Here is a 23,431-nt window from a genome sequence, read left to right on the forward strand (position 1 = left end):
CGGTACCTGCAGGGATCCCCATCGCCCAAAAGCTCCGGAATCGGCCCCTGCTCAACATCATACGCCGGCGCGTAGAACGTGACGACAGAGAGACGGTCGTGCTGGATACTGTCGTACCTACCGTTGGTGAGCTCCTCGAGCGAGTCCCCAACGTTCATGACGAGCGCGCCGGTGATGATCCCATGGGCACCCACTTGCCGCCATGGCGCACCACGCGAACGGCATGCCCGACGTCCAGAGCGCGTCCGCGCGCTGCCGCGGCTAGAGCCCTCGCCGAGCCGCACCAACATGTCCCCGAGCTCCACCTTGTCGTGGTGAAGCTCCCCCTCGGAGGAATCGACGCCATCTTCAGCGAATCGACGGCGCCGCGTTCCTCTTCCTCGACGACGACCGAGCACCGCCGCCGCTCGATCTCCTTGTCCGGCGAGTCCGCGAAGCGGGGCGGCAGCAGGCGCCGACTTCTACCGGCGCGCTGACGGGCCCCTCGACGCAGTTCGGCAAGTCGTCGTCGCGCCCTGCCGTGGCGGGCGGCGCAACCCAGAGCTTCGATGACGCGCTCAGAGTTGAGCGGTTTCTGTTTTTCGCAATAATGCCACGTGCGTGTCTCTACTCTCTAACCTTCTACTCTCTAACCTTGATTCTTGGATTGCATGAGCTGTAAGTGCAAATGCAGACCTTCGATAGTTCGAAGAATTGATGGTTGTGTGCCTGCTCGCGTGTTTAATTTCTTGCGCATGGTGTGCAGAATCCTGTACGAAGAGTTATATCTACGATGCGGTTGCCTCGCGCCGCCGTGCCCCACGGCGCCCAGCAGCTGCTGCCCCGCTGCAGCCCCCCGCGTCGACTCATGCCGCCCCTCGCGCCGCCTTGCAGCTCCGCGCGCCGCTGCTGCTTGATTGAGGAAGGGAAGGGTGTTATGAACGCGATAATCAAGAACAACGAAGAAGAAATCACGGTAGAAGGACATACAGATTTAAGGTGGAAAACCATCTGAAACAACAAGAGAGAAAAATCACGGGCGTCAGCCAGCGAAATTTCACTATATGAGAATGTTTACAACGCCCGGGAGATTTCACGAACTCAACTCGTCACAAGACGGCGGCATACAAGGGGTATATATACCAGGAGCATTAGGGCAACTCAGATCCGTAACGGTCATACCGGAAGTTCCGGTTGAAAGCCGGAAGTTCCGATTGGAGGCCGGAAGTTCCGCATATTCTTGAATATCCGGAAGTTCCGCAGCAAGTTCCGCAATTTTCCGAAAAATAACAGAGAGCATCGGCCGGAAGTTCCGGCACAACTTCCGCCATTTCAGGCGCCGGGATTTGGATCACAAGCCAACAAACTCTACCTTCAGAAAAATTCTTTTTTATAGCAAATTCCTCCTTATAGCATAAACAACAACAACTCCTGAAACAAAAAAACACTTTCAGCACCAACAGCCACTATGGGCTAAACAGTTATACCAACTAAGTTTGAGCTATAGGAACAAGCTTTGTCATCATATCAGCAGGATTATCATGAGTGCTGATCTTGCATACCTTCAATTTACCTTGTGCAACAACGTCGCGAACAAAATGGTACTTGACATCAATGTGCTTGGTTCTCTCATGGAGCATCTGATCCGTAGTAAGGTAAATGGCACTTTGACTGTCACAAAACAGGTTAATGCAACAAATATCTTGACAAAGCTCAGCATATAAACCTTTCAACCAAACAGATTCTTTGCAAGCTTCAGCAATAACCACATATTCTGCTTCGGTTGTAGATTGAGCAACAACTGGTTGCAGTGTTGCCTTCCAACTCACAGCACATCCCACCTACCGTGAACACATAACCTGTGAGAGATCTCCTCTTATCCAAGTCGGCAGCAAAATCTGAATCCATAAAGCCAGCGAGTCCCTCATCAGTCTTACCAAATTTCAAGCAAGCATTGGATGTGCCACGGAGGTACCTGAAAATCCACTGAACAACTTTCCAATGTTCTTCGAGATTAGCCATGTAAACGACTGACCAAACTCATAGCATATGATAAATCAGGACGTGAACAAATCATGGCATACATCAACGAACCAACAGCACTAGAATAGGAACTTGTGACATATACTCAATATCTTTATCAGAAGTAGGACATTGCAACGCTTACCACTTGAAATGAGAAGCAATAGGAGTACTAACACACTTTGCATCATGCATATTAAAACGATGAAGAACTTTCTCAATGTAACTTTGCTGACTAAGAAATAGCAACCTAGATTTTCTGTCCATTTTAGTTTCCATACCTAGGATTTTCTTAGCAGCAACAAGATCCTTCATCTCAAATTCACTACTTAGTTGTGCCTTCAAAGTAGCGATTACTTTCATGCTCTTGGCAGCAATTAACATATCATCAACATATAACAGCAAGTATATAGGTGATCCATCAACAAATTTAATGTAGAAATAAATGAATCAAACCTTTTATACCATTGTCTAGGAGATTGTTTCAAACCATAAAGGGACTTCTTCAACATGCAAACAAACTCCTCTTTATCAGGAACTATGAACCCTTCAGGTTGGTCCGTGTATATTTCCTCCTCAAGCTCTCAATGCAAAAATGCAGTCTTCACATCTAACTGCTCAAGCTCAAGATCATGCATCGCAAAAATACCAAAGAAAGTACGGATGGAACTATGCTTTACCACTGGAGAGAACACATCATTATAATCAATACCTGGTATTTGACTGAAACCTTTTGTCACTAACCTTGCCTTAAACCTCATAGGCTCATTAGGAGACAAACCCTCCTTTCTTTTGAAGATCCACTTGCAGCGAATGGCATTTTTTTGTTTAGGCAAGGACACAACATCCCATGTGCAATTCTTCTCAAGAGATTGCATCTCCTCTTGCATGGTAGACAACCACTTAACACGGTCGCCGAAACAACTGCTTCATTATATGTGGCCGGTTCAATATCATGCTCCACCTATTCTTCACAACTCAAAGCATAATAAACAAGATCACACTCTTCAATTAAACATGGGCGAGGTCCTTTAATCCTCTTTGGACGGTCAGCTGCAATAGACCGTGTGGGTTGCTGCAAAACAGGTGGTGAGGGTGGAACAATATCATCATTATTGTCATCATTGTTCCCATCATCATTACCATTATCAACTTGATCATCACCGTTGTCAACAATTTCATCAACGTGCTCCATCTGCATTTTAAGTCTCTCCTCTTCAATGCAAGAGGCATCAGTGGACAAAGTATCATGATACATAACTTTTTCATTAAAGACAACATTTCTGCTTAGAAAAATCTTTTTAGTTTCAAGATTCCACAACCTGAAAGCTTTCACTCTAGAACCATAGCCAAGAAAAATGCACTTAACAGTTCTAGGCTCTAGCTTTCCATTATCAACGTGAGCATAAGCGATGCAACCAAAAACTCTCAATTGTGAATAATCAACAGGTTTACCAGACCATACCTCAATGGGAGTTTTCTTGTCAAGTGGAATAGAAGGTGACCTGTTTATGAGGTAGCATGTGCTGGAAGCTGCCTCAGCCCAAAAACGCCTGCCCAAACCTGCATTGGACAGCATGCAATGGGCGCTTGATATGATGGTTCTATTCATGCGTTCAGCCACACCATTTTGCTGTGGAGTACGGGCACCCGTGTAGTGCCTAACCACACCATCATTGCTGCAAAACTCCTCAAACTCATCAGAAACAAATTCACCACCATTATCAGTACGCAAAATTTTTACCTTCCTTTCAGTTTGCTTTTCTACCATAACTTTCCATTTCTTAAAAGCACCAAAAACATCAGACTTGTGTTTCAGAAAATAAGGCCAAACTTTTCTTGAGTAATCATCAATAATGGTAAGCATGTAATTAGCACCATCAATAGAAGTCTTACGGGAGGGTCCCCAAACATCAGCATGCACATAATCTAATATGCCTTTGGTGGTATGAACGGAAGAAATGAACTTAACTCTTTTGTGCTTACCATAAATGCAGTGCTCACAAAACTCAAGCTTACTCAAGTTGCAGCCATCGATCAGCTCTCTCTTGACCAACTCTGCCATCCCATGTTCACTCATATGCCTAAGACGCATATGCCATAGATTCGTTTTTGCACAATCATCAGAATCATTAGGTGTAACGGCAACAGCAAAACTAGGCAAAGTGTTACCTCTAAGAACATATAATTTAGCAGAATTCATATTACCTATCATGTGAATGAGAGAACCTCTAGATCCTTCAAAAGTCTATGCCCACCGGCATACTTGTACCCGTCACAGTCCATGGTACTAAGTGAGATCAAATTTCTTGTCATGCTTGGTATGCGCTTCACCTCTTTCAACGTGCGTGTCATGTAATCATGGGTCTTGATCTGAACGGAACCAACGCCAACAATATGACAAGGATTGTCATTGCCCACACGCACAAAATCTCCAGTCTGCACAGACTCATAAGAACTGAACCAATCCTTGTTACAACAAATATGAAAGGAACATGCTGTATCAAGAATTCATTCATCATCACGGAAAGCACAAGCAGCAAGAACAGCGAGGCAATCACCCTCAGAGCCGTTGGTAGAAACGATAGCGGCCTTACCATTACCATCGGACTTGTCTTTCGGTTTGTAGGTACCGTTCCTTTTCTCCTTGTTCTGCAGTTTATAACAATCTTCAATGACATGATTTTTTTTATAATACCTGCAGAACTTATCTTTTCCACGGGACTTTGAACAAGCTTTTCCGTCCCGGCTCTTATCTCGGTTGCCATAGTGTTGTTCATCTGCTCAGTCCTGCCACGAACCTGCAGAGCTTCTGCCTTTGACGACGACCCATCGGTCTGCACCATAGACTTCATCTTTTTTTTCTTTCTAAGTGCTTCTAAAACCTCATTAAGGGTTAGAGAGTCATGGCTATAAAGAATTGAATCGCGGAAATTTGTATAGGAACTAGGCAACGAGCATAAGAGTAAGATGGCTAAATCCTCATCATCATACTTAATCTCCAAAGCTTGCAAGTCAGAAACTATCTCTCGAAAAACAGTTATATGAGATATTACCGATCCACCTTCTTGCAGCTTATGGGTGAACAACTTTATCTTTACATGCATCTTACTGGTTAGATCTTTAGACATGCAGATCGATTCCAGTTTTAGCCACAGGGCTGCTTCAGATTTCTCCTCCAACACTTCCTGCAAAATATTATTGGATAGATGAAATTGAATCAATGACAAAGCCTTACGATCTTTGTGTTTTTCTTCCGCAGTCCACTCATTTTCATCCTTCTTGCCGAAGGAATCAAACGCTTCATCCAGATCTGAAGTTTGGGCGAGAATCGTCCGCATCTTCACTTGCCACAATGAGAATCGTGTGGTGTAGTCCAGCTGCGGCAGATCGAACTTCAAGGTAGACATGTCGCAAACCCTAGGCGGAACCTGTGGCTCTGATACCACTTGTTATGAACGCGACAAGTAAGAACGAAGAACGAAAAAGAAATCACAGCACAAGGACATGCAGATTTAACGTGGAAAACCCTCTCAAACAACGAGAGGGAAAAACCACAGGCGCCAGCCAGCGAAACTTCACTATATGGGAGTGTTTACAACGCCTGGGAGATTTCACGAACTCAACTCGTCCCAAAATGGCGGCATACAAGGGGTATATATAGCAGGAGCATTAGGGCAACTCAGATCCGTAACGGTCACACCGAAAGTTCCGGTTGGAGGCCGGAAGTTCCGCATATTTTTGAATATCCGGAAGTTCCGCAATTTTCCGAAAAGTAATAGAGAGCATCCGTAGGTTTGGCCGGAACTTCCGGCCACTGGGATTTGGATCACAAGCCAACAAAGGGGGGCGGGGAGCTAGCCGCGGCTGCTTGCCCCGCCGGCGCCGCGCACGTGGCCGCCGCCGCGGCCGGGATCTCCGAGGGGTGCGCGTGCTGGAGCAGCGGCTCCATGTGTCTGCTCGCCAGAGACAAAGAAGAGGGAGAGAGTAATCCAAACGGCGCTAACGTCGGCTCTGCCTGGTCAACGTGCCTTGTGGGACCGGTCGATCAGAAACGTGTTTATATGCGGCAATCGACGTAAGCAGTGATATATTCAAGAACTTCACGAATCACGATTGTTCTATTAAAAAACTAGCAAAACAGGTGATTTTCTTTAACAACTACTCAAATACTCAGATGTGATTGTTCTTCGCAATTTACTCCTAGTACTGTCAGTGGGAGCCGTGCTGCTTTTACTACCTGTTGGAAAAGATGGCCTCCAGATCCTTGTAGAGGGCCTTGGACTTGGGCCTCCACTCCCCTTTGGCCTTGGCGTCGGCAGACTGCTGCGACGTCACCGACGAGCTCCGGCTCCGCTTCCCCCTGTACCCCGTGCTGCTCGACGGGTCCTCCCCTGGCCCTGCCCCGTCCCTGCTGAAGCTCGCCTTGGCCATCTCCCGTAGCTGCCCAAGCCACGACCGCTCGTTCGACTTCCTCTGCGCCTCGCCCACCAGATCCCCTCCTCCTGCGCCCGCTATCGCGATCCCGCCCGCGCCGTCACCCGGCGGCGGCGACTGCTGCTGGTCCTTCACGCGGTCTCCCAGCGCCGAAGAAGGCAGCAATAGCAGCAGCAGCCCGACGGACGCCGCCTTGGCGCCCTCCAGGAAGGAGCTCCGGTCGGGGCTCAGGAACTGGACCTGCCGGTACAGCGCGTTCCACTCGTTGCACGCCTGCGCCGCGAACGCCAGCGCGAACACGGCGAGCATGGCGAGCCCCACCCCGACGCCGCTCTCCAGATCCTCCTCGGGCCCGTTACTCTCGTCGATGAGCACGAGGCAGGCGGCGAAGACGAACACCTCGCTGGCCACGGCGATGATCTCCACCAGCTGCGCCCGCTTCCTGATGAACGGCTTCTTCAGCAGCAGGAAGAAGAGCTGGAACGACGCGATGGCCAGCACGGCCACGGCGTGCGCCCGCGAGGACCGCCCCGACGACGCGTGGGCGCCCGCCACGATGCCCAGTGCCACGCGCTTCACGGACTCCATGAGCGTGTAGTAGATCCTCAGGATGCCGAACACCTTCTGGAGCAGCGGCGCCTCCGCGTCCTCGTTCTCGTCCTCCGACGCCATGATCCGCTGGTCCGCCGCGTTCCCCCCGCTCCCGCCGCCGATCTGTGTCAGCATGTACTTGGGCGGGCCGCGCAAGTCCTCGAACAGCGGGCCGAGTTTCACGAGGCGGGCCGCGTGGGCCGGGTCCTTCCACGTCCACTGGCCCCGCTTGCCAGGGCCCAGCGTCCGCCGGACGAGCTCCTGGTACCACCGGTACTCCTGCCCTTCCTGGTGCACCTCCTTGTACTGGAGCAGCCGCCCCGTCGTGATCCCCAGCGACAGGAACAGCAGTAGCGCCACCAGGAACGCCGTCAACACGCTGATGAGCACGATCCCGACGGCCAGCCCTCCGGCAGTGCCACCTGAATCGACCGATCCGTCCATCCATCCAAGAAAAGTAATTAGGCACTCCGTAGCTGCGTCGATCAAACTTCAGAGGCATTGAGGTATGGATGACGTACGTACCCCTGATGAGTGCTGCAGACGCTTGGGCTATACAGGGCATTGCAAGGATTGCAAGCATGATCTCTAGCCTGGGGAGGACGAGTGCTCCGTAGCTTCGCGTGCCTGATCCTCTGTACCTTAATCTCATGTAGAGGAGGACGAGAAGATGCAGCAGGATCAGACCTCCCCCAATCACGCCCAGCCACAGCATATTTCGTCCAAAGTATTTCCACCTGCATCCATCCATGTTTCAGTACCATAATTCAGTCAGTCTTCGTAATTCTTAGCAGTAGAATAACAAGAAGAAGCATTACCCGTCCAAATCTTGCAGCTTCATGATAATCTGTGCTTCAGGCTTCATGTCCTGATTCTGCATGTGAATGCCAGACTCATTCAGCATTCATTCAGACTTTCAGAGTAGTAGTGAAAATGGTGATGAGCAGCAGAGCAGGCAGCCAGGTTTTCTCATTTATGAATTCACCAAAATTTTGAAAATGCCAATCATTTTAGTAACACAATATTTGCTCAAGAATTCAAGCCAAATTCAAATTGTTTTTAAAATTCCTCAGATTTTGGTTGGACTCGAGTAGAAATTTTTGATCATTTGACCTAGTGAAAACCAAAATAATTGAAATTTCAGTGACTGTAAAGTGCACGGAATATTTTCAAAACTGAATTTAAAACCAGACACATGAAGGAGGTTCATTTAACCTGAAAGAAAGATCGGTACTCCATGGCGGTCAGCGGCCTCCCATCTAACGCCGGGATCTGCGTTGGGAAAACGGGTCCCCCATCTACCGCCGGTATCTGCATCGGCATAGCTCGAGGGGAGTAGGGATCAGACGCCACATCGCTCCTGTCCACCAGCTCCGAGTAGGCAATGGCAGGCATGGTGGAGTACCCTACGAACGGATCCGCAGAGGGGCCTTCCCATGGAAGCCGGATGTAGGGGATGGTCCACTCGATCCCCTTGGCCAGCTCGTAGTACTCCACCGGCAGGTTTATCGACAGCCATCTCGACAGAGCGAAGACTTGGATGTGGCATGCCATCCTCTGAAAACCACAAAAACATCCATAGAGATTGTATGGTAAGTGAGCCTTGCTGTAGTTTGATTTGATTTCGTTATGACAGTTCATGACCATGCTGATTACCAGAAGGTTTCTTGATGGCTCGGAGATGCTGTAAGACGAAGGCCTCGACATGGCCCCGGAGGCGATGAGCGATGATGTGGCAAGGGTGAGCAGCGTGGCGACGATGACGGTTGCCACGAATGTTACAGTGACGATGGTGGCGATGATTGATGAGGATTCAGGTACAGAATCTGCATGTGCAGGGGTCATAGTGAAGTTGTCAATGCGACTGACTAGTTACTACTAATAGGTTTGCAAATCTAGATGTAAATTTATGTACGTACAGTGTCTGACTTGGAGGCGGTCTGATGCCAGGTTGAGATTCCCAGCGACGTCCTGAGCTGTGTTCTCAGCGACCTGGACCGAAACCAGCTTGTCAACTGCCTGGATATGCATTGTGTATATGCTCTTGCTTGCTTCATGGAAGCTGAAAGCAGCAAAATCGACCGTCACCTTGGCGATCTAAGGTACTACAGTAAAACTTATTTAATTTTTCAGATGTTTGGAATCTCTATTGATTCTTGCCTACACAGATTGCCACCGGAAACCTGCACCGCGGAGGAACTGAAGTTAAACACGGGCTTTTCAAACTTGATGAGGACCGGGATGCTGCGCGAACTTGTCCGCACGGTCGACGTCGCGAGTTTCACAGAAGGCCTTTGACTATCTGCATATCAAGCAAAAGAGGAAATTTTTCAGATGCAAAATGATGAGTGCTCTGCTTACAAAAATGGAAGTATATAAATTGGTTGGGAGTTGGAACAGATACTAATAAATACCGTAGAGAAATGTGAATGGTTCCGACGAATAAACCGGGGTCCCTTGTCTGCTGATTATAGAACTGGCGTCACATGCGACAGTCACAACAGCGGTGCTCGATATTTTATTCACCTGCACGAATTAAGCGGAGGCGTGCAGAGTGGAATCAAATTCAGCAGCAAATTACTAATGAAGGATAAAAAGAGAGACCGGGGATCGAACAGCGGAAACGTACGATGTAGCCGAAGCGCCGATTGCCGAGCGTGCTACGGTTGGTGGGCGTGAGCACGGCGTCGGTGGCGGTAAGAGCGGCTAGGATCTCGGCGGACGAGTTCATCACCGGCTCTGCGAAGGAGAGGTAAACCCTGAGGTCCCTGTCGTCGTTGGTGGCTTCGACCACCCTGGTGGAGCCCTCGATCTGGAGCAGCTTCTCCGGGATGGCGCCGGTGATCTTCATGGAGTCGCTCCTCGTGTCTGAAACCAATCGAGTTTTTTGGGTGGTCTGGAGCGGGGCAATTCAAGATATATATATTCAGATTGTTGTTTGTAATTGTACGTACCGAAGCGTAGAGTGAAGCTTGAGTTGGAGGTCCTCCTGAAGCGGTGGCCGGCCTCGTCGGTGCAGAACCCCCTGCCCATGACTATGACCAGCCGCCCGTACACCACGTCCGGGGACGCGGCCACGGAGACGGAGTACTGCAGGCCCGGCACCACGGCCTCCATGGTCGACGGATCCACCCGACCGGGCCCGTACACGATGAGCTGCAAAATGGTGGAAACATTTCTTCATTCAGACTAGTATGTTTCGACAGTAGCAGCAGAACATTTCAGAGAAGCTGCAGTCAGTGCGTGGCGCACGTACGTACGTTGCAGTAGGTGTCGTTGCAGGTGAAGCCGCCCGCGCCGGGGCACGGCTCGCTGAAGGAGACGAGCACCGAGACGTTGGGCGAGCTCGTGAACCCCGAATCGGCCGCCACGCTCGCCGTCGGAGGAATGGTGTCTGCGCACAGCACCAGAGGGATCGATCGCACGGATGAATATCAACGAATAGGTGGAGAATTTTTGCAGCCGGTATTTATTTGGGTTTAACGTGTTACTTAACCAACATCCCAAGCGTAGGAGGCGCAGGTCGTCGAGTTGGCGCTTCCTGATCGCGGGGTGGCGCACGCTGTGAACGTGTGGTTTCCGTCCGTGAGCCCTGCGTAGCTCACCACCTCCGTCCCGTTCCCGTTCCCGGAGCTTCCGCCCCCGCAGTCCGAAGCACTTCCACCGTCCAACTGCATGCATGAAAACCAGGGAATTGATGATTAGCTGGTCCTCCTGAAGTCCTGATCTAGGTAGCTCTCGAGTAGCATCCAAACACACTGTGTCCTACGGTCCTGATGCATACTAGTACAAGAATTCTGCACTAACATTTTCACAACTTCTTTAACTTTGACTATCAGTACCGGTCAAAAAGAGTTTGACTATCCAGACCGAGATTGGAAAATAGGAGTAGTCATCATAGTAATTCTGCATTTTCATTTTTCAGTAGATTTTCATGGAAGAATTGACTGTCAAAATTACATCTTGCAGATTGTTTCTATATCTAAACCATTACGGTTCTCTGCGGAAGGAGTATAGAGAGCGCAAATTTGGCTTTCGAGTTCACTAGAGCCTGATATTTCCGAAGTTTTTATGAAATTTTCTTTAAAAATTCTAAAGATGCACATATAAAATGTACTACTCTCCACGTTACAAAAATAATTTTAACTAAAACGGTGATAAGAATTATGGAACGGGGAGTAAATGTACATAGATCCAAACATTTGTATTTTTTTGTGTACTCCACAACTAAAAATTTACAAATACATAGCGTGCAACTACAAGTACATGCATTTGATTTATTTTGTAGAATATATTAAACTCTAAAAATGCGTATTTTGATTATTATTTTTACCGAGTCCACTGGAGACCGGGATCCATAATGCATTTTCCGAATATAAACTACAGATGGACTAACTAGTGCTATACAACTGAGTTTAGAGGGATCAGTTATGAGGCTCAATTTTTTGTTGCTGACGCGACCTAACTTGTATTGCATCTCAACCGGTGAATTAGTGTACTGGCAATACGCTATTGTAAATAAATTGCCTGACCACCTGTTTTGTTCCTTTAGTCCTCTGCAGAGTCATTCATCGTGTACAAGTTAAATAATTCACCGCCATCTTCGTCGCTCGTTAATATGTACTACATAAGCAACAATTTTTCGGGAAAAAGAAGTGCTGAACCTACTCCAACTTGACAAACTGGAGCTGACATGTTGATTCTTAATGAAAATAAATTAGCATCCTTAATTGTTAACTGGAGTAGAAAAAAGGACGCAAAACTCTGCTTAATTTGTAGGCTCGTCCGCGCATTGGGAATTTTGAAATGCGCGTGCAAGCCTGAAGCAAGACAGTAAGATCATACGAGCGCGGGGGAGGGGCACAGGAACAGGAAGCACTGACCTTGCAGGTGATGGTGCAGTCCCCGCAGGTCCAGCCGCTGCTCTGCAGGGCTTGGAAGGCGAACACGGCCGACGCCGACCTCGAGATGCGCGGCGGCGCGCTGGTCAAGCTGAGCGAGACGTCGCCGGCAGCCCACGCAGCGCCGGAGCAGAGGAGGAGCGCCGCGAGGAGCAGCAGCCGCCGTCCCCAGCTCTTCCACACCATCCTATATTTCCTTCCCGGCCCTCTCGTTGAGAATCAGCTAGCCGGCGAAGAGGGCAGCATGCATCAGCAGCCGCACAGTGCAGGGCAGCAGCCAGGCAACTAGTACCACTCGGCCATGCTGCTGCGCATCTGAGGCAAACTAACTATTCAGCTCTCCCTCCCACTGAATGCGTGCGTGAGGAGGGAGGGAGGCAAGGAAGTGAATGCAGGCTACAGAGGTGCATGTGTGGCCTGGGGCTGGGGAATGGTGCGCTAGTTAAGGCTAGCCTTTGCCCCTGGACAATGGCAGTGAGCAACACTGGGGATTACCGTGGTGTTATCGTTACAGTGAAGCTGGAGCTCAACTGAAGAATGCAATGGGGAAGGACATGACGAGGAGGAGGAGGAGGAGGAGGGGGCTAGGGCCAATTAAGGCAGAACAAACTGACAGACGGGCAATGGCATTGGCATGTGATTGTTGCCTCTGCGTGTTTGTTTTGTTTTGTACCGGGATGGGAGGAGATGATGCACATGAGGACCAGAACAGCCAAACTGTCCCCTTTGTTTCTTCTACTGGCTAGGATTTCCCAAAGGGAACAAAGATTTCTCATCTCTCTCTCCCCGTTTCGCTTTTCCCTAATCCGCCTTCCGTCATCTCGTGGCCGCTCGCTCGGATGCGATTCTTTCTACCTTTGATCTGTCTTGGTCGATGAAGGGAACTGACAAACAGCAAGAGAACAATCACGATGAGAGATGATAGCAATTGCTGTGGACAAATGTTGGGCAGTCATGGAGGTAACAGGTTTTTGTTATGTTAGTCTTGAGAGCTGGCGTGGCTCAGTATTTCTGGGCTCTGCTATGAGCCAGTGATCGAGGATATGATGATGACGATGACGGGATTATCGGATCTGCTGCTGTTGTGGCGGCAGAGAGAGGGATGTGGACCATGGCTATCTATTCTCCAGCGCAAAAATAACCATCCCGTTATTTTTCAGCTCCAGCAGCACACGTGTACTCGTGTAAGTGTTAACTTCCAATTTTTTTTACTGAGAAGAGTACGTTGATTACGTAGTGGGGTAAATGGCTCCTGGGTCCAAAAGGACCAAAACCAGGTGGCTCCACATGCTGAAACGAATAAGGAACAGCAACTTACCAAGTTCACCACATCCGTGTGTGTTGTCGCCTTGTCGGTTCAGTTAATCTATAGTAAAAAACTCTACACGTCCGGAAGCAGGTGAAGTGAAAATTTTAAACAAATGGGGTTCGACGTGCACTGTGGACTTAGATCTGTCTGCGCATGCACCCGCTGCCACCACATAACCACATTGCAGGTGAGCTAATTTCCTTTTGTATTCTTGAATCTTGATACTTCTTCATCCTTACTTGTCCACCTCGTGTATATTACCAGCTAATATCATTATTTTTCTTCTTCTCTTTTTAAGCTTACTAATTCCATTCTTCTCAGTTTTGAAAGAGTATAGTTTTATTTCGTACTAACCTTTCTTTCACTCCTTGGGGTCTTGGACCCATCGTCTAGCACCCAACTCTACCTCTTGCTCGTTTTCCCCGACTCCGTAGGTAACATTCCAATGCCCACTGTCCTCTTGTAATTTTTTAGGGGAACTGTCCTCCAATACTGAGCGGCACATTTCTCAAATTGTTCCCTACTCGCTATGCATCGCAGAGTCACAGCCTCGAGCTCTTTGAACCACCTCTCGTCCAAAATCGGAGCGTCATAGCCGTGAATAAAAGCAGCAGGGACCAGGATGAGAGATGACGCCCACCTTAGAGACATTCAATCAGATTCTGACGGATTTAATTTAAAAAAACCTGTGGTGGCTGCGGCCCTGGAGGTCGAGGCCTTCAGCGCGCGGGTGCGGCGCACTTCGTTGCCGGTGCTTGCCCGGCTAACGCAGCGTAGGCTGAGGCGGAAGGTGGTGCAACACCACTCCCCGCGGCACAGCAAGCGCATAGCTGGGAGGAAGGCCACTCCGGGAGGCGCTACTAGGCAGCAGCGCGCTCTCATGCACCGGATGGGCGTGGCAAGGGAGGGCGATCGCATTGGCGACGAGGCCCTGCAGGCTTACATCAAGCTGTTCGAGCGTCCTCTCTCGGCGGAGCACGTCACGGCGATTATCTCGCTCTTCGGGTGGGAGAATGTGGCTCTTCCGCTCGAGGAGGTAAATGAGGTGGCGGTGTCCGGATAGCCGTTGGTTATCTTGGTGTGTGGTGGTTCGGTGGGCTTGTCAAGGGATGCGAATGTTAGTTTATTAGTGTGGAAAGATGTGCGTGGCTTGAATTCTAGGGCCAAACGCATTGCGGTTCGTCAAGTGGTTGCTTCTTCAGGAGCTTGTATTGTTGGATTTCAGGAAACTAAATTGAGTGTGGTTTTGCGGTACTTGCTCGAGGAGTGCTTGGTGGCCGATTTCGACTCCTCTTTTCACCTTCCGACGGTCAGGACACGTGGTGGTGTTGTGCTGGCGTGGAAGAGCTCAGTCGTTCGGCTCGCCAATCCGCACGTCACGACTTGTGCGGTTACTACGAGTGTTTCGACTGGCCCTAGCACGCCGTGGTGGGTTACGATCGTCTATGGCCCGCAGGACGATGCTGACAAGCTGCTCTTTCTCCAAGAGCTGCGTGACATTCGGGATCTCATTGCGGGGTCGTGGTTCTTAACGGGTGATTTTAACCTTATTGTGGATCCAACGGACAAAAGCAATGCGAACTTGAATAGGAGGATGATGGGTAAATTTCGGCGGGCTATTCGGGATCTTGACTTGAAGGAGCTCTATCTCAATGGACGTCGCTTTACGTGGTCGAACGAGCGTGAGGTTGCGACTCTTGAGAAGCTTGATCGGGCCTTCTCATCTGTGGACTGGGAGACCGCTTTCCCAAATGCCTTCATGGCGGCCTTGAGCACGGCGACTTCCGATCATTGCCCTCTTTTGGTGACTTTGGAGGCTCGGCTCATGCGGGGGAGGCGTTTCCATTTTGAGAGCTTTTGGCCCAAGGCGGAGGGTTTTCTTGATGTGGTCAAGGAGGCGTGGGACATGGGGGAGTCCATTCTCAACCCGTTCAAGCGTTTGGATTCCAAGCTTAGGCGCACGGCGTGGAAGCTTCGGAGCTGGAGTGACTGGTTCATTGGGAACATCCGGCTCCAAATTCTCGTGGCGACGGAAGTGATACTCCGTCTTGATGTGGCGATGGACTCGAGGCTCCTTTCGCCGGAGGAGAGGGGTCTTCGCAGAACCCTCAAGCGAAAGCTGCTTGGTCTTGCTTCGCTGGAGCGAACCATTGCACGGCAGAGGTCACATGCCTTGTGGTTGTGGGAGGGGGATGCGTGTACCAAGTTTTTCCACCTCCATGCAAGTCATCAGAGAAGGAAGAATTTCATCAGCCATCTCCTTGTGGACGGTGTCATGGTGGCGGAGCATGATGAGAAGGTCTCCGCGGTGGATGACTTCTTTCCCGGCCTGTTGGGCTCGGCACCGGATCGGGAGTGCTCGCTTGATCTGAACTTCCTTGAGGTGCCAGGCTGCGACCTGGTAGCCCTGGAGAGGGACTTCTTAGAGGAGGAGATTTGTGCCGTGGCGAAGGCCCAAGAACTTGACAAAGCTCCTAGGCCGGACGGTTTCACTGGAAGATTCTATGTGGCTTGCTGGGATATCATCAAGCGAGATGTGGTGGCGGTCTTCGAGGCTTTGGCACGGCGAGACGTGCGTGGTATGGGTGCCATTAACACGGCCTTTATCACCTTGCTGCCCAAAAAACCGGATGCGATGGAGGTCCGGGATTTTAGGCCGATTAGTCTTATCCACAGTGCCGCCAAGCTTGTGGCTAAGGTGCTGGCGACTAGGGTGCCGCCGACGCTGCCCCGGTCGATGGGCCCGCATCAGAGTGCTTTCGTCAAAAGCCGGTGTCTTCATGATAATTTCATGTTGGTCTAGAGCACGGCTAGACGGCTTCATCGGGCTAGGACTGAGGTTGTTCTTCTCAAGCTGGACATCACTAATGCTTTTGACACGGTGGATTGGGCCTTCCTTCTGGAGACGGTGATGCGGCGTGGTTTTGGGCCGAGATTCAGGGCGTGGATTTGTGGCCTCCTCTCAACGGCCACGACGCGAGTCCTCCTGAATGGCATTCCGGGTGACTCCATTGCTCACAGGAGGGGACTTCGTCAGGGTGACCCTTTGTCCTCGATGCTCTTTATCCTTGTGATGGATGTCCTCCATTGCATGATCGAAAAGGCAACGGAGGTGGGAGAGGGATCCCCTGACTTAAAGTCAGTGACTTTACCGTCACTAACATGTGGACCCGGCCCCACCTGCTAGTGACCCTAAAGTCAATAACTTTAAGATAGGGGATCCAAGTCCACGGAGGTGGGCTTGCTCTCGAGGTTGGCAAGTCGTGGCTTGGACCATCGCACTTCTATCTTCGCCGACGACGTGGTCACTTTTCTACGTCCTGCGTGGAAGGAAGTGGTGGGGTGCTCGACGATTCTATCGGATTTTGGTGCTGCCTCGGGACTTCGTACTAATCTCGCCAAGAGTTCCGCCCATCTCATCCGCTGCTCTGATGTACAGAGCCAGCTGGTTGGCGATTTGCTGCAATGTGAGGTCCGGGGATTTCCGTGCGCTTACTTGGGGCTTCCTTTAGGCCTGAGAAAGCAGACGACGGGCCAGCTGAGATCGTTGGTGGACAAGGTGGATGGTCGTCTGGCTTCATGGAAGGCCCCTCTCCTCTCCAAGGGAGCACGGCTGGTGCTGGTCAAGTCCACCCTGACTGCGATGCTGGTTTACTCGATGATGTCCCTCGACCTCCCGGATAAGATCATAAAAGGGGTGGAGAAGATCTGTCGTGGTTTCCTTTGGCGCGGATAGAAGGACGCTAAAGGGGGGCATTGTATGGTGGCTTGGGATGTGGTGTGTTCACCGAAGCCTTTTGGTGGACTCGGAATCCCTAACCTTCACATGCTCAACGAGGCCTTAAGGGTCTGTTGGAGGTGGCTTGAGAGGGTGGACGACTCCAAACCGTGGGTCGGCTTCATGGTTGAGACGTCCAAAGAGGTTGATGTTATCTTTGAGGCGGCCACTTCCTCTCTGGTGGGCGATGGCCGGAGGACTCTCTTCTGGACCGATCGTTGGCTTCATGGTGTCCGTCTTCGTGATGAGTTCCCGATTCTCGTGAGCCATGTTCGTCCCAGGTTCTTGCGCACACGCACTGTGCGTGAGGCTCTGCATGGGGCGTGGACTGGTGACGTGGGTCCGGACCTGGGGGAAGCCGCCCTTCGGGAGTTCTTCACTCTCTGGGACTAGCTTCGTGGGGTCCAACTGGAGGAGGGGAGGGCCGACTCTCTTCTCTGGAATTGGTCTCGTGGTGGAAGCTACTCGGCGAAGACTGCTTACGCGAACTTCTTCGCTGGCCGCATGGTTGATCCGATGGCGGATGAGATCTGGGGTTCACGGGCCCCAGAGAGGTGTCGTTTCTTCGCCTGGCTCGCAGTCCAGAATAGATGCTGGACGGTGGATCGGCTTGTGAGACGTGGACTTCCCCATCCCGACAAGTGCCCCCTATGCGATTAGGAGAGGGAAACCATTTCCCATCTTCTCTTGGGGTGTGGCTTTGCGCGGCAGGTTTGGGTGCGCTTGTGGACGGCTTGGGGACACGCGGAGTGGACTCCGAGCGCGGATGCTACTCTGCGGGAATGGTGGTGTTCTCTTCCCTTTCCGCGGCAAGCCTAGAGGGACTTCCGGACGGGGATCATACTTGTCCTTTGGACCATTTGGAACCATCGGAATGATGTGGTCTTGAATGGAGCGTCGCCGTCCTTGTAGCTTGTCGTGCTTCGCCTCCAGGAGGAGCTTGGCCGGTGGGCGCACGCATGACTCTTTAGGGATAGGGTGTCGTGTCCGGCCTTGATGGCGAGTGGTTGGATAGGTAGCACGTAGTTCTTTTTCTCTTCTTGCCACTTGGTGGCGTTGTACTAGTCTTCTGACTCTTCTTTTTTAATCGATGATGCACCCGCTGGGAGGCATTCTTGGAAAAAAACAAAAAAAAACAAGTGTCCTAAATGTTTATGTATTTTCTATAAAAAAATAAAATTTAAAATTTATGATGATTTAATACAAAGTTAGCACATCTTATATTTAGAAAAAGGGAATAGTACAATAGATTGAACAGACTGAAAAACACCAATGACAGTGCATATACTTGACAAAACTTAAAGTTACACCAAAGACCTTCCTAATAGACATCTGTAACCCCACCATCTGCATATTTCATATTCCTTCGAATCCCTGGTGATGAAAAGCACCTGCAAAACCCACGTAGACTAGACTAACCTCGTAATTTAAAGAACTGCATGAACCGTCCATCATAATAGATGAGAACTTGAGATAGTTGAACGTCTAGTGGTCGGAGACACTGCCCTCACAAGACTGGATGTCAAATCTGCTTCATCACCGAATAAACAAGAAAGATGATCACAAGCACGAAAGTATGAGGCATGAGATCCACTAGGTACATGGAGTAGGTAGCAATAATCGTGCCACAACATAGGTGATTAAGGTACATAAAACTTGTAATTTACCAAAATGCAAAATCGTGACCCATGGTTCTCCCACCTTCTCGTGTCGAACCGATTATCGGAGACTATGAATGCAACTGAAATTGAACTGTTCTATTTTCTATACTATAGAAACCACACCTGGAAGCACTGGTTCCACTTGGACCAAATGATTCCTACTTTTTGAAGAATAAGATGGGTAGACATGTTGGGTGATATTCATTTTTTGAGAAACCATATGGTTTCATTCTAGTTTCTATATTCTAGAAACCAAGTACATGAATTATCTCATGTTTAAAACCATTTCATCACATTCTACTATGAACCGGTGGACCGAACGGCTAATGTGCCTGCTTTCGGTATCTCAAGCGGGTCAGCCCCGTCCTGCAATTTGAATAATTGGGCCAAGAATGCGTACACCCAAGACAACATTGGCGTGTTTTTATGCCGGCCCACAAAATGTGCGTGAAAGCTATCAAAATAAGCCCAGGAGTCGGAGACTCCCCTAGTCCCCTGCGCAGTGGGCACTCACAGTTACCTTATCGTCGCCGCTGGACGAACACCGATGGCCGCGCCCCCGCCTGCAGCAGCAGCACCGCCTCCCGCCATGTCCGCCCTCCCCACCTTCGCCTCCTCCCACCCTTATCCGTCTCTCCCCACGACCAAACCCCTCACCCCCAACTCGCGGCTCAACTTCGCCCATGCCGGCGTCGCCGCATCTCCCAATGCCGTCCCCCACCGCGCCGTCTCCAACGACCGCCTGCGAGGCCTCGTCCGCAGGGGAGACCTCGAAGAGGCTCTCCGCCTCGTCGAGTCCATGTCCGGCCTCGAACCCTCCGCCGCCCCGGGGCCTTGCGCGGCGCTCATCAAGAAACTCTGCGCGTCCGGGCGCACGGCCGAGGCCCGGCGCGTGCTGGCCGCCTGCGAGCCCGACGTCATGGCCTACAACGCGATGGTAGCTGGGTACTGCGTCACGGGGCAGCTCGACGCCGCTCGCCGGCTCGTGGCGGACATGCCCATGGAGCCCGACTCGTACACCTATAACACGCTCATCCGCGGCCTGTGTGGACGCGGCAGGACCGGGAACGCCCTTGTGGTGCTCGACGATATGCTCCGCCGAGGGTGTGTGCCCGACGTCGTCACCTACACCATCCTGCTCGAGGCCACGTGCAAGAGGAGCGGGTACAAGCAGGCCATGAAGCTTCTGGACGAGATGCGTGCCAAGGGATGCGCCCCAGACATTATCACCTACAACGTCGTTGTTAATGGCATCTGCCAAGAAGGACGGGTTGACGATGCCATCGAGTTCTTGAAGAGCCTGCCGTCGCATGGATGCGAGCCAAACACTGTTAGCTACAACATTGTGCTGAAGGGCTTGTGTACTGCAGAGCGGTGGGAGGACGCCGAGAAGCTCATGGCTGAGATGAGCCAGAAGGGTTATCCCCCAAATGTGGTAACATTCAACATGCTCATCAGTTTCTTGTGCCGTAGAGGATTGGTTGAGCCTGCGATGGAAGTTCTTGATCAGATCCCAAAGTATGGGTGCACACCTAATTCTTTGAGTTACAACCCAATACTTCATGCATTCTGCAAGCAAAAGAAAATGGATAGGGCCATGGCGTTTGTGGAATTGATGGTCTCCAGGGGCTGTTACCCTGACATCGTTTCATACAACACTCTTCTTACTGCGCTCTGTCGTGGTGGGGAGGTTGACGCAGCTGTTGAATTGCTTCATCAACTCAAGGACAAAGGCTGCACTCCTGTTTTGATTAGTTACAACACGGTCATCGATGGCCTTACTAAAGCTGGGAAGACAAAGGAAGCTTTAGAGCTGCTGAATGAGATGGTAACCAAAGGGCTCCAACCGGATATAATCACTTATTCAACAATATCTTCTGGTCTTTGTCGAGAAGATAGAATTGAAGAAGCAATTAGAGCATTTTGTAAAGTGCAAGATATGGGCATAAGGCCCAACACAGTGCTTTACAATGCAATACTTCTTGGACTTTGCAAAAGACGCGAAACACACAATGCTATCGACCTGTTCATTTACATGATATCGAATGGCTGCATGCCTAATGAATCAACTTACACTATATTGATTGAAGGCTTGACTTATGAGGGCTTGGTTAAGGAGGCACGGGAATTACTGGGTGAGTTGTGCTCTAGAGGAGTTGTGAGTAAGGGTTTGATAAATAAGGCGGCCATTAGGTTGCTTGATGGAACTACACATACTTAAAAAGGTTGATCAGCAGTACCATGTGGATCCAGGAATATGTTTTTGTGCATCATCATCGGCAGGACGGGTACTTCACTACACTTAATGACATCTTAATTCATGCTGCTATCTTATTAGCATGTGAGTACCTTTCCTCAATTCTGAACGCACCTTCTCCAAATTTGAACTTGCTCGGAACTTGTACAGATTTATTATCACTTCTTTAGTATACTCTATAATATTATGATATCTTATTTCTTTAGAACTGTTCTGATTGGAAAGATTTATGGTTTGTTACATTGCACAGACTAAAGAAAGGAATCCATTGGCACTCTAATCTGATTCAAACCACTTGCTCTGCATTCTGAACTCCATTACTACCAAAATAAACAAGCCAAATCCAATGTTTATGCTGTTTGTTCCGATAATTTTAGATACCTCAAATTTCTACACTTTGCCTGAATACTTTTTTTTATGCAAAGTTTTTCTTTTCTTCATTTAACCATATACAAATGTTCTGTTTTGCCTGCATTTTACTTTCCTGTTTACCAGTTTAGGGCCTCTTTGATTCTCAGGATTCTGGAAGCACAGAAAACTGTAAAAACAGATGAACGTTATAGGAATGCATGGTCGAAACAGAGGATTTCAAAACACCGGAGTTGATGTTGTCTGATTCATAGGATTGTAAAAAAGAGATAGTGATGGTCTGGTGGATGCGTTAGGAAAAAAATTAGATCATACGGCTCTGCCAAATACCAGAGCCTCCCACAAAAAAATACAGCAACCCAAGCAGGGCCTAAGGATTGAAAATTCTTTGAGTCACAGAGGCTGATGGGACTGTCTCCAACTGAGGAATTTGAATTCCTGCCAGGAACTGCGAAAGAAACTTGCCCCAGCCATATATTTAGTTTTGGGATAGGGAACCAGTCACCACCTTATGCAGTTGATGTTCCTAGTATAATGTGAAACACTATACTCACTTTGTGTTTGGATTTATAAGCAGTCACCACCTTATGCAGTTGATGTTCCTAGTATAATGTGAAACACTATACTCACTTTGTGTTTGGATTTATTGCAGCAGTCAAATACTAAGTAGCAGGTTTTTTGTCAGACCGCCATACAAAACCCCGCTCAACCAGTGATTCTCCAGTTTGCATATGCCATTCAGTAACCCTGATTTGTTCACATATGCAAGGCACAAGCATTAGAGTAACATGCATAGCACTGATCAACCTGAAGTTGTGACCCGTGCGTAATGCATGCTATCACATTCCCTTGGAGGATACGTTTCTGTATGTAATAGATTTTATTTGCAAATAGATTTTGTTTAGGCATAACCAGGCAACGAGTTTATTAGTCTGGAGTCTGCGCCTTCCCAACTCTCGAATGAAAACGAAAAAAAATGTGATTCCCTGGGTAACTACTTATTTGTCATGGCCAAGAGAACAAGTAATCTCAAATGAAGGGTAATGGCTTTGGTAATTTAAATTTTCTAGAAAAAAGTGCAAGTTTTTTGTATTACGTCTGTCCTTGACAGTCGTACCGAATACTTTAGTTTCAATCCTGTAAACATCCGACAGAATTTCAGTTCAGCAATACTTTGCTCAAATTGTATTTATACTGATGTTGATCCAATACAAAATGTATGCAGGGCTGATGATATGCTGTAACTGAAATTGGTATATGAGGATGCATAATTGATACCTGATGCCTAGACTTCGGCATATGATGAGAAGTTTCTCCCTTTTTCCCAACTTGAGCTCAGAGATTAATTGAAACTTTCCTAGTGTAGATTACAATCCTGATAACCACTGGGAAGCACATGTAACAAAAAACTTTTAGGATTCGCAAAAACACAAAACGTTTAGGCAGTGGTCGTATTTATCTACATAACAGGATGGAAGCAGAGTACATAAAGAGAGAACATTTTTTGTGCGAGTGTCCGGGGCCGCTAGGGCGCATCTGTGGTGCCGGTGTGCAGGCAGGTTTTGTCTACTCTGCTGAAACGACACAAGTCGAATCCGAGGGTGGAGTATGTGGTTCTTGTCTAGATTTCTCAGTGACTAAATTTGTAAGAGGATCGAGGAACCTTCCCTGGAAGAACGCCAGACGTGTGACAGGCTGCAGCAGGGAAGAACGCCAGACGTGTGACAGGCTGCAGCAGGGAAGAACGCCAGACGTGTGACAGGCTGCAGCACGCAGAGATGTCTCAACTCACAACGTTCTCATCCTTCGAGGCATGGAAATTCATACACCCTTGCTAGAATGGTCTCCAACTGCAGATTGATGTAATGTTTAAGTACCCAGAAATGAATAATCAGTGGTTTTGGTTTTAGGTTCCACATCCTTATCCATAGAAGCATCCCCTTGTATCTCTGTTTTTCTGTATGCAATGCGCAAGTACCGCAACTATCAAGAGAAACAGTCAATTAGTTCCTTCTAGTAACTCCTTGCACTAGGCATAATTCTCATACCATTTTTGAACATCTTCTATCCAGGATGGAGTTCCCGTAAATGATTGTCATACTGTTGTCATGTTTTCTGTACAGTAAA

General features: G+C 49.3%; 2 protein-coding genes across 8 annotated transcripts; one reads left to right on the forward strand and one right to left on the reverse strand.

Annotated features, from left to right (window-relative positions):
• Positions 1 to 6,074: 6,074 nt before the first annotated feature.
• On the reverse strand, positions 6,075 to 12,584 carry LOC100826159. 2 transcript variants are annotated; one of them, XM_003575133.4, is made up of 13 exons: positions 11,913 to 12,584; positions 10,526 to 10,700; positions 10,290 to 10,423; positions 9,984 to 10,185; positions 9,659 to 9,897; positions 9,444 to 9,555; positions 9,190 to 9,331; positions 8,949 to 9,091; positions 8,686 to 8,855; positions 8,245 to 8,586; positions 7,848 to 7,903; positions 7,555 to 7,766; positions 6,075 to 7,451 (listed from the first exon to the last, which is right to left on the reverse strand). In XM_003575133.4, exons 1-13 carry the CDS (start codon positions 12,114 to 12,116, stop codon positions 6,238 to 6,240), a joined length of 3,345 nt encoding a protein of 1,114 aa, XP_003575181.1. In that variant the 5' UTR covers positions 12,117 to 12,584; the 3' UTR covers positions 6,075 to 6,237. The 2 variants fall into 2 exon arrangements, with proteins under 2 accessions (XP_003575181.1, XP_010235565.1); XM_010237263.3 differs by lacking the exon at positions 11,913 to 12,584 and having other exon boundaries at positions 10,286 to 10,664.
• Positions 12,585 to 19,149: 6,565 nt separating this feature from the next.
• On the forward strand, positions 19,150 to 23,220 carry LOC100826469 (pentatricopeptide repeat-containing protein At1g09900). Of its 6 annotated transcripts, none has more exons than XM_010237264.3 (2): positions 19,150 to 21,019; positions 22,530 to 23,220. In XM_010237264.3, exon 1 carries the CDS (start codon positions 19,226 to 19,228, stop codon positions 20,897 to 20,899), a length of 1,674 nt encoding a protein of 557 aa, XP_010235566.1. In that variant the 5' UTR covers positions 19,150 to 19,225; the 3' UTR covers positions 20,900 to 21,019; positions 22,530 to 23,220. The 6 variants fall into 6 exon arrangements, with proteins under 6 accessions (XP_010235566.1, XP_010235568.1, XP_014755384.1 ...); XM_010237266.3 differs by having other exon boundaries at positions 19,150 to 20,966; XM_014899898.2 differs by lacking the exon at positions 22,530 to 23,220 and adding an exon at positions 21,957 to 22,257 and having other exon boundaries at positions 19,150 to 20,966.
• Positions 23,221 to 23,431: the final 211 nt, after the last annotated feature.

Source organism: Brachypodium distachyon, chromosome 3, assembly GCF_000005505.3.
Source record: "Brachypodium distachyon strain Bd21 chromosome 3, Brachypodium_distachyon_v3.0, whole genome shotgun sequence".
NCBI classification, from domain to species: Eukaryota; Viridiplantae; Streptophyta; class Magnoliopsida; order Poales; family Poaceae; genus Brachypodium; species Brachypodium distachyon.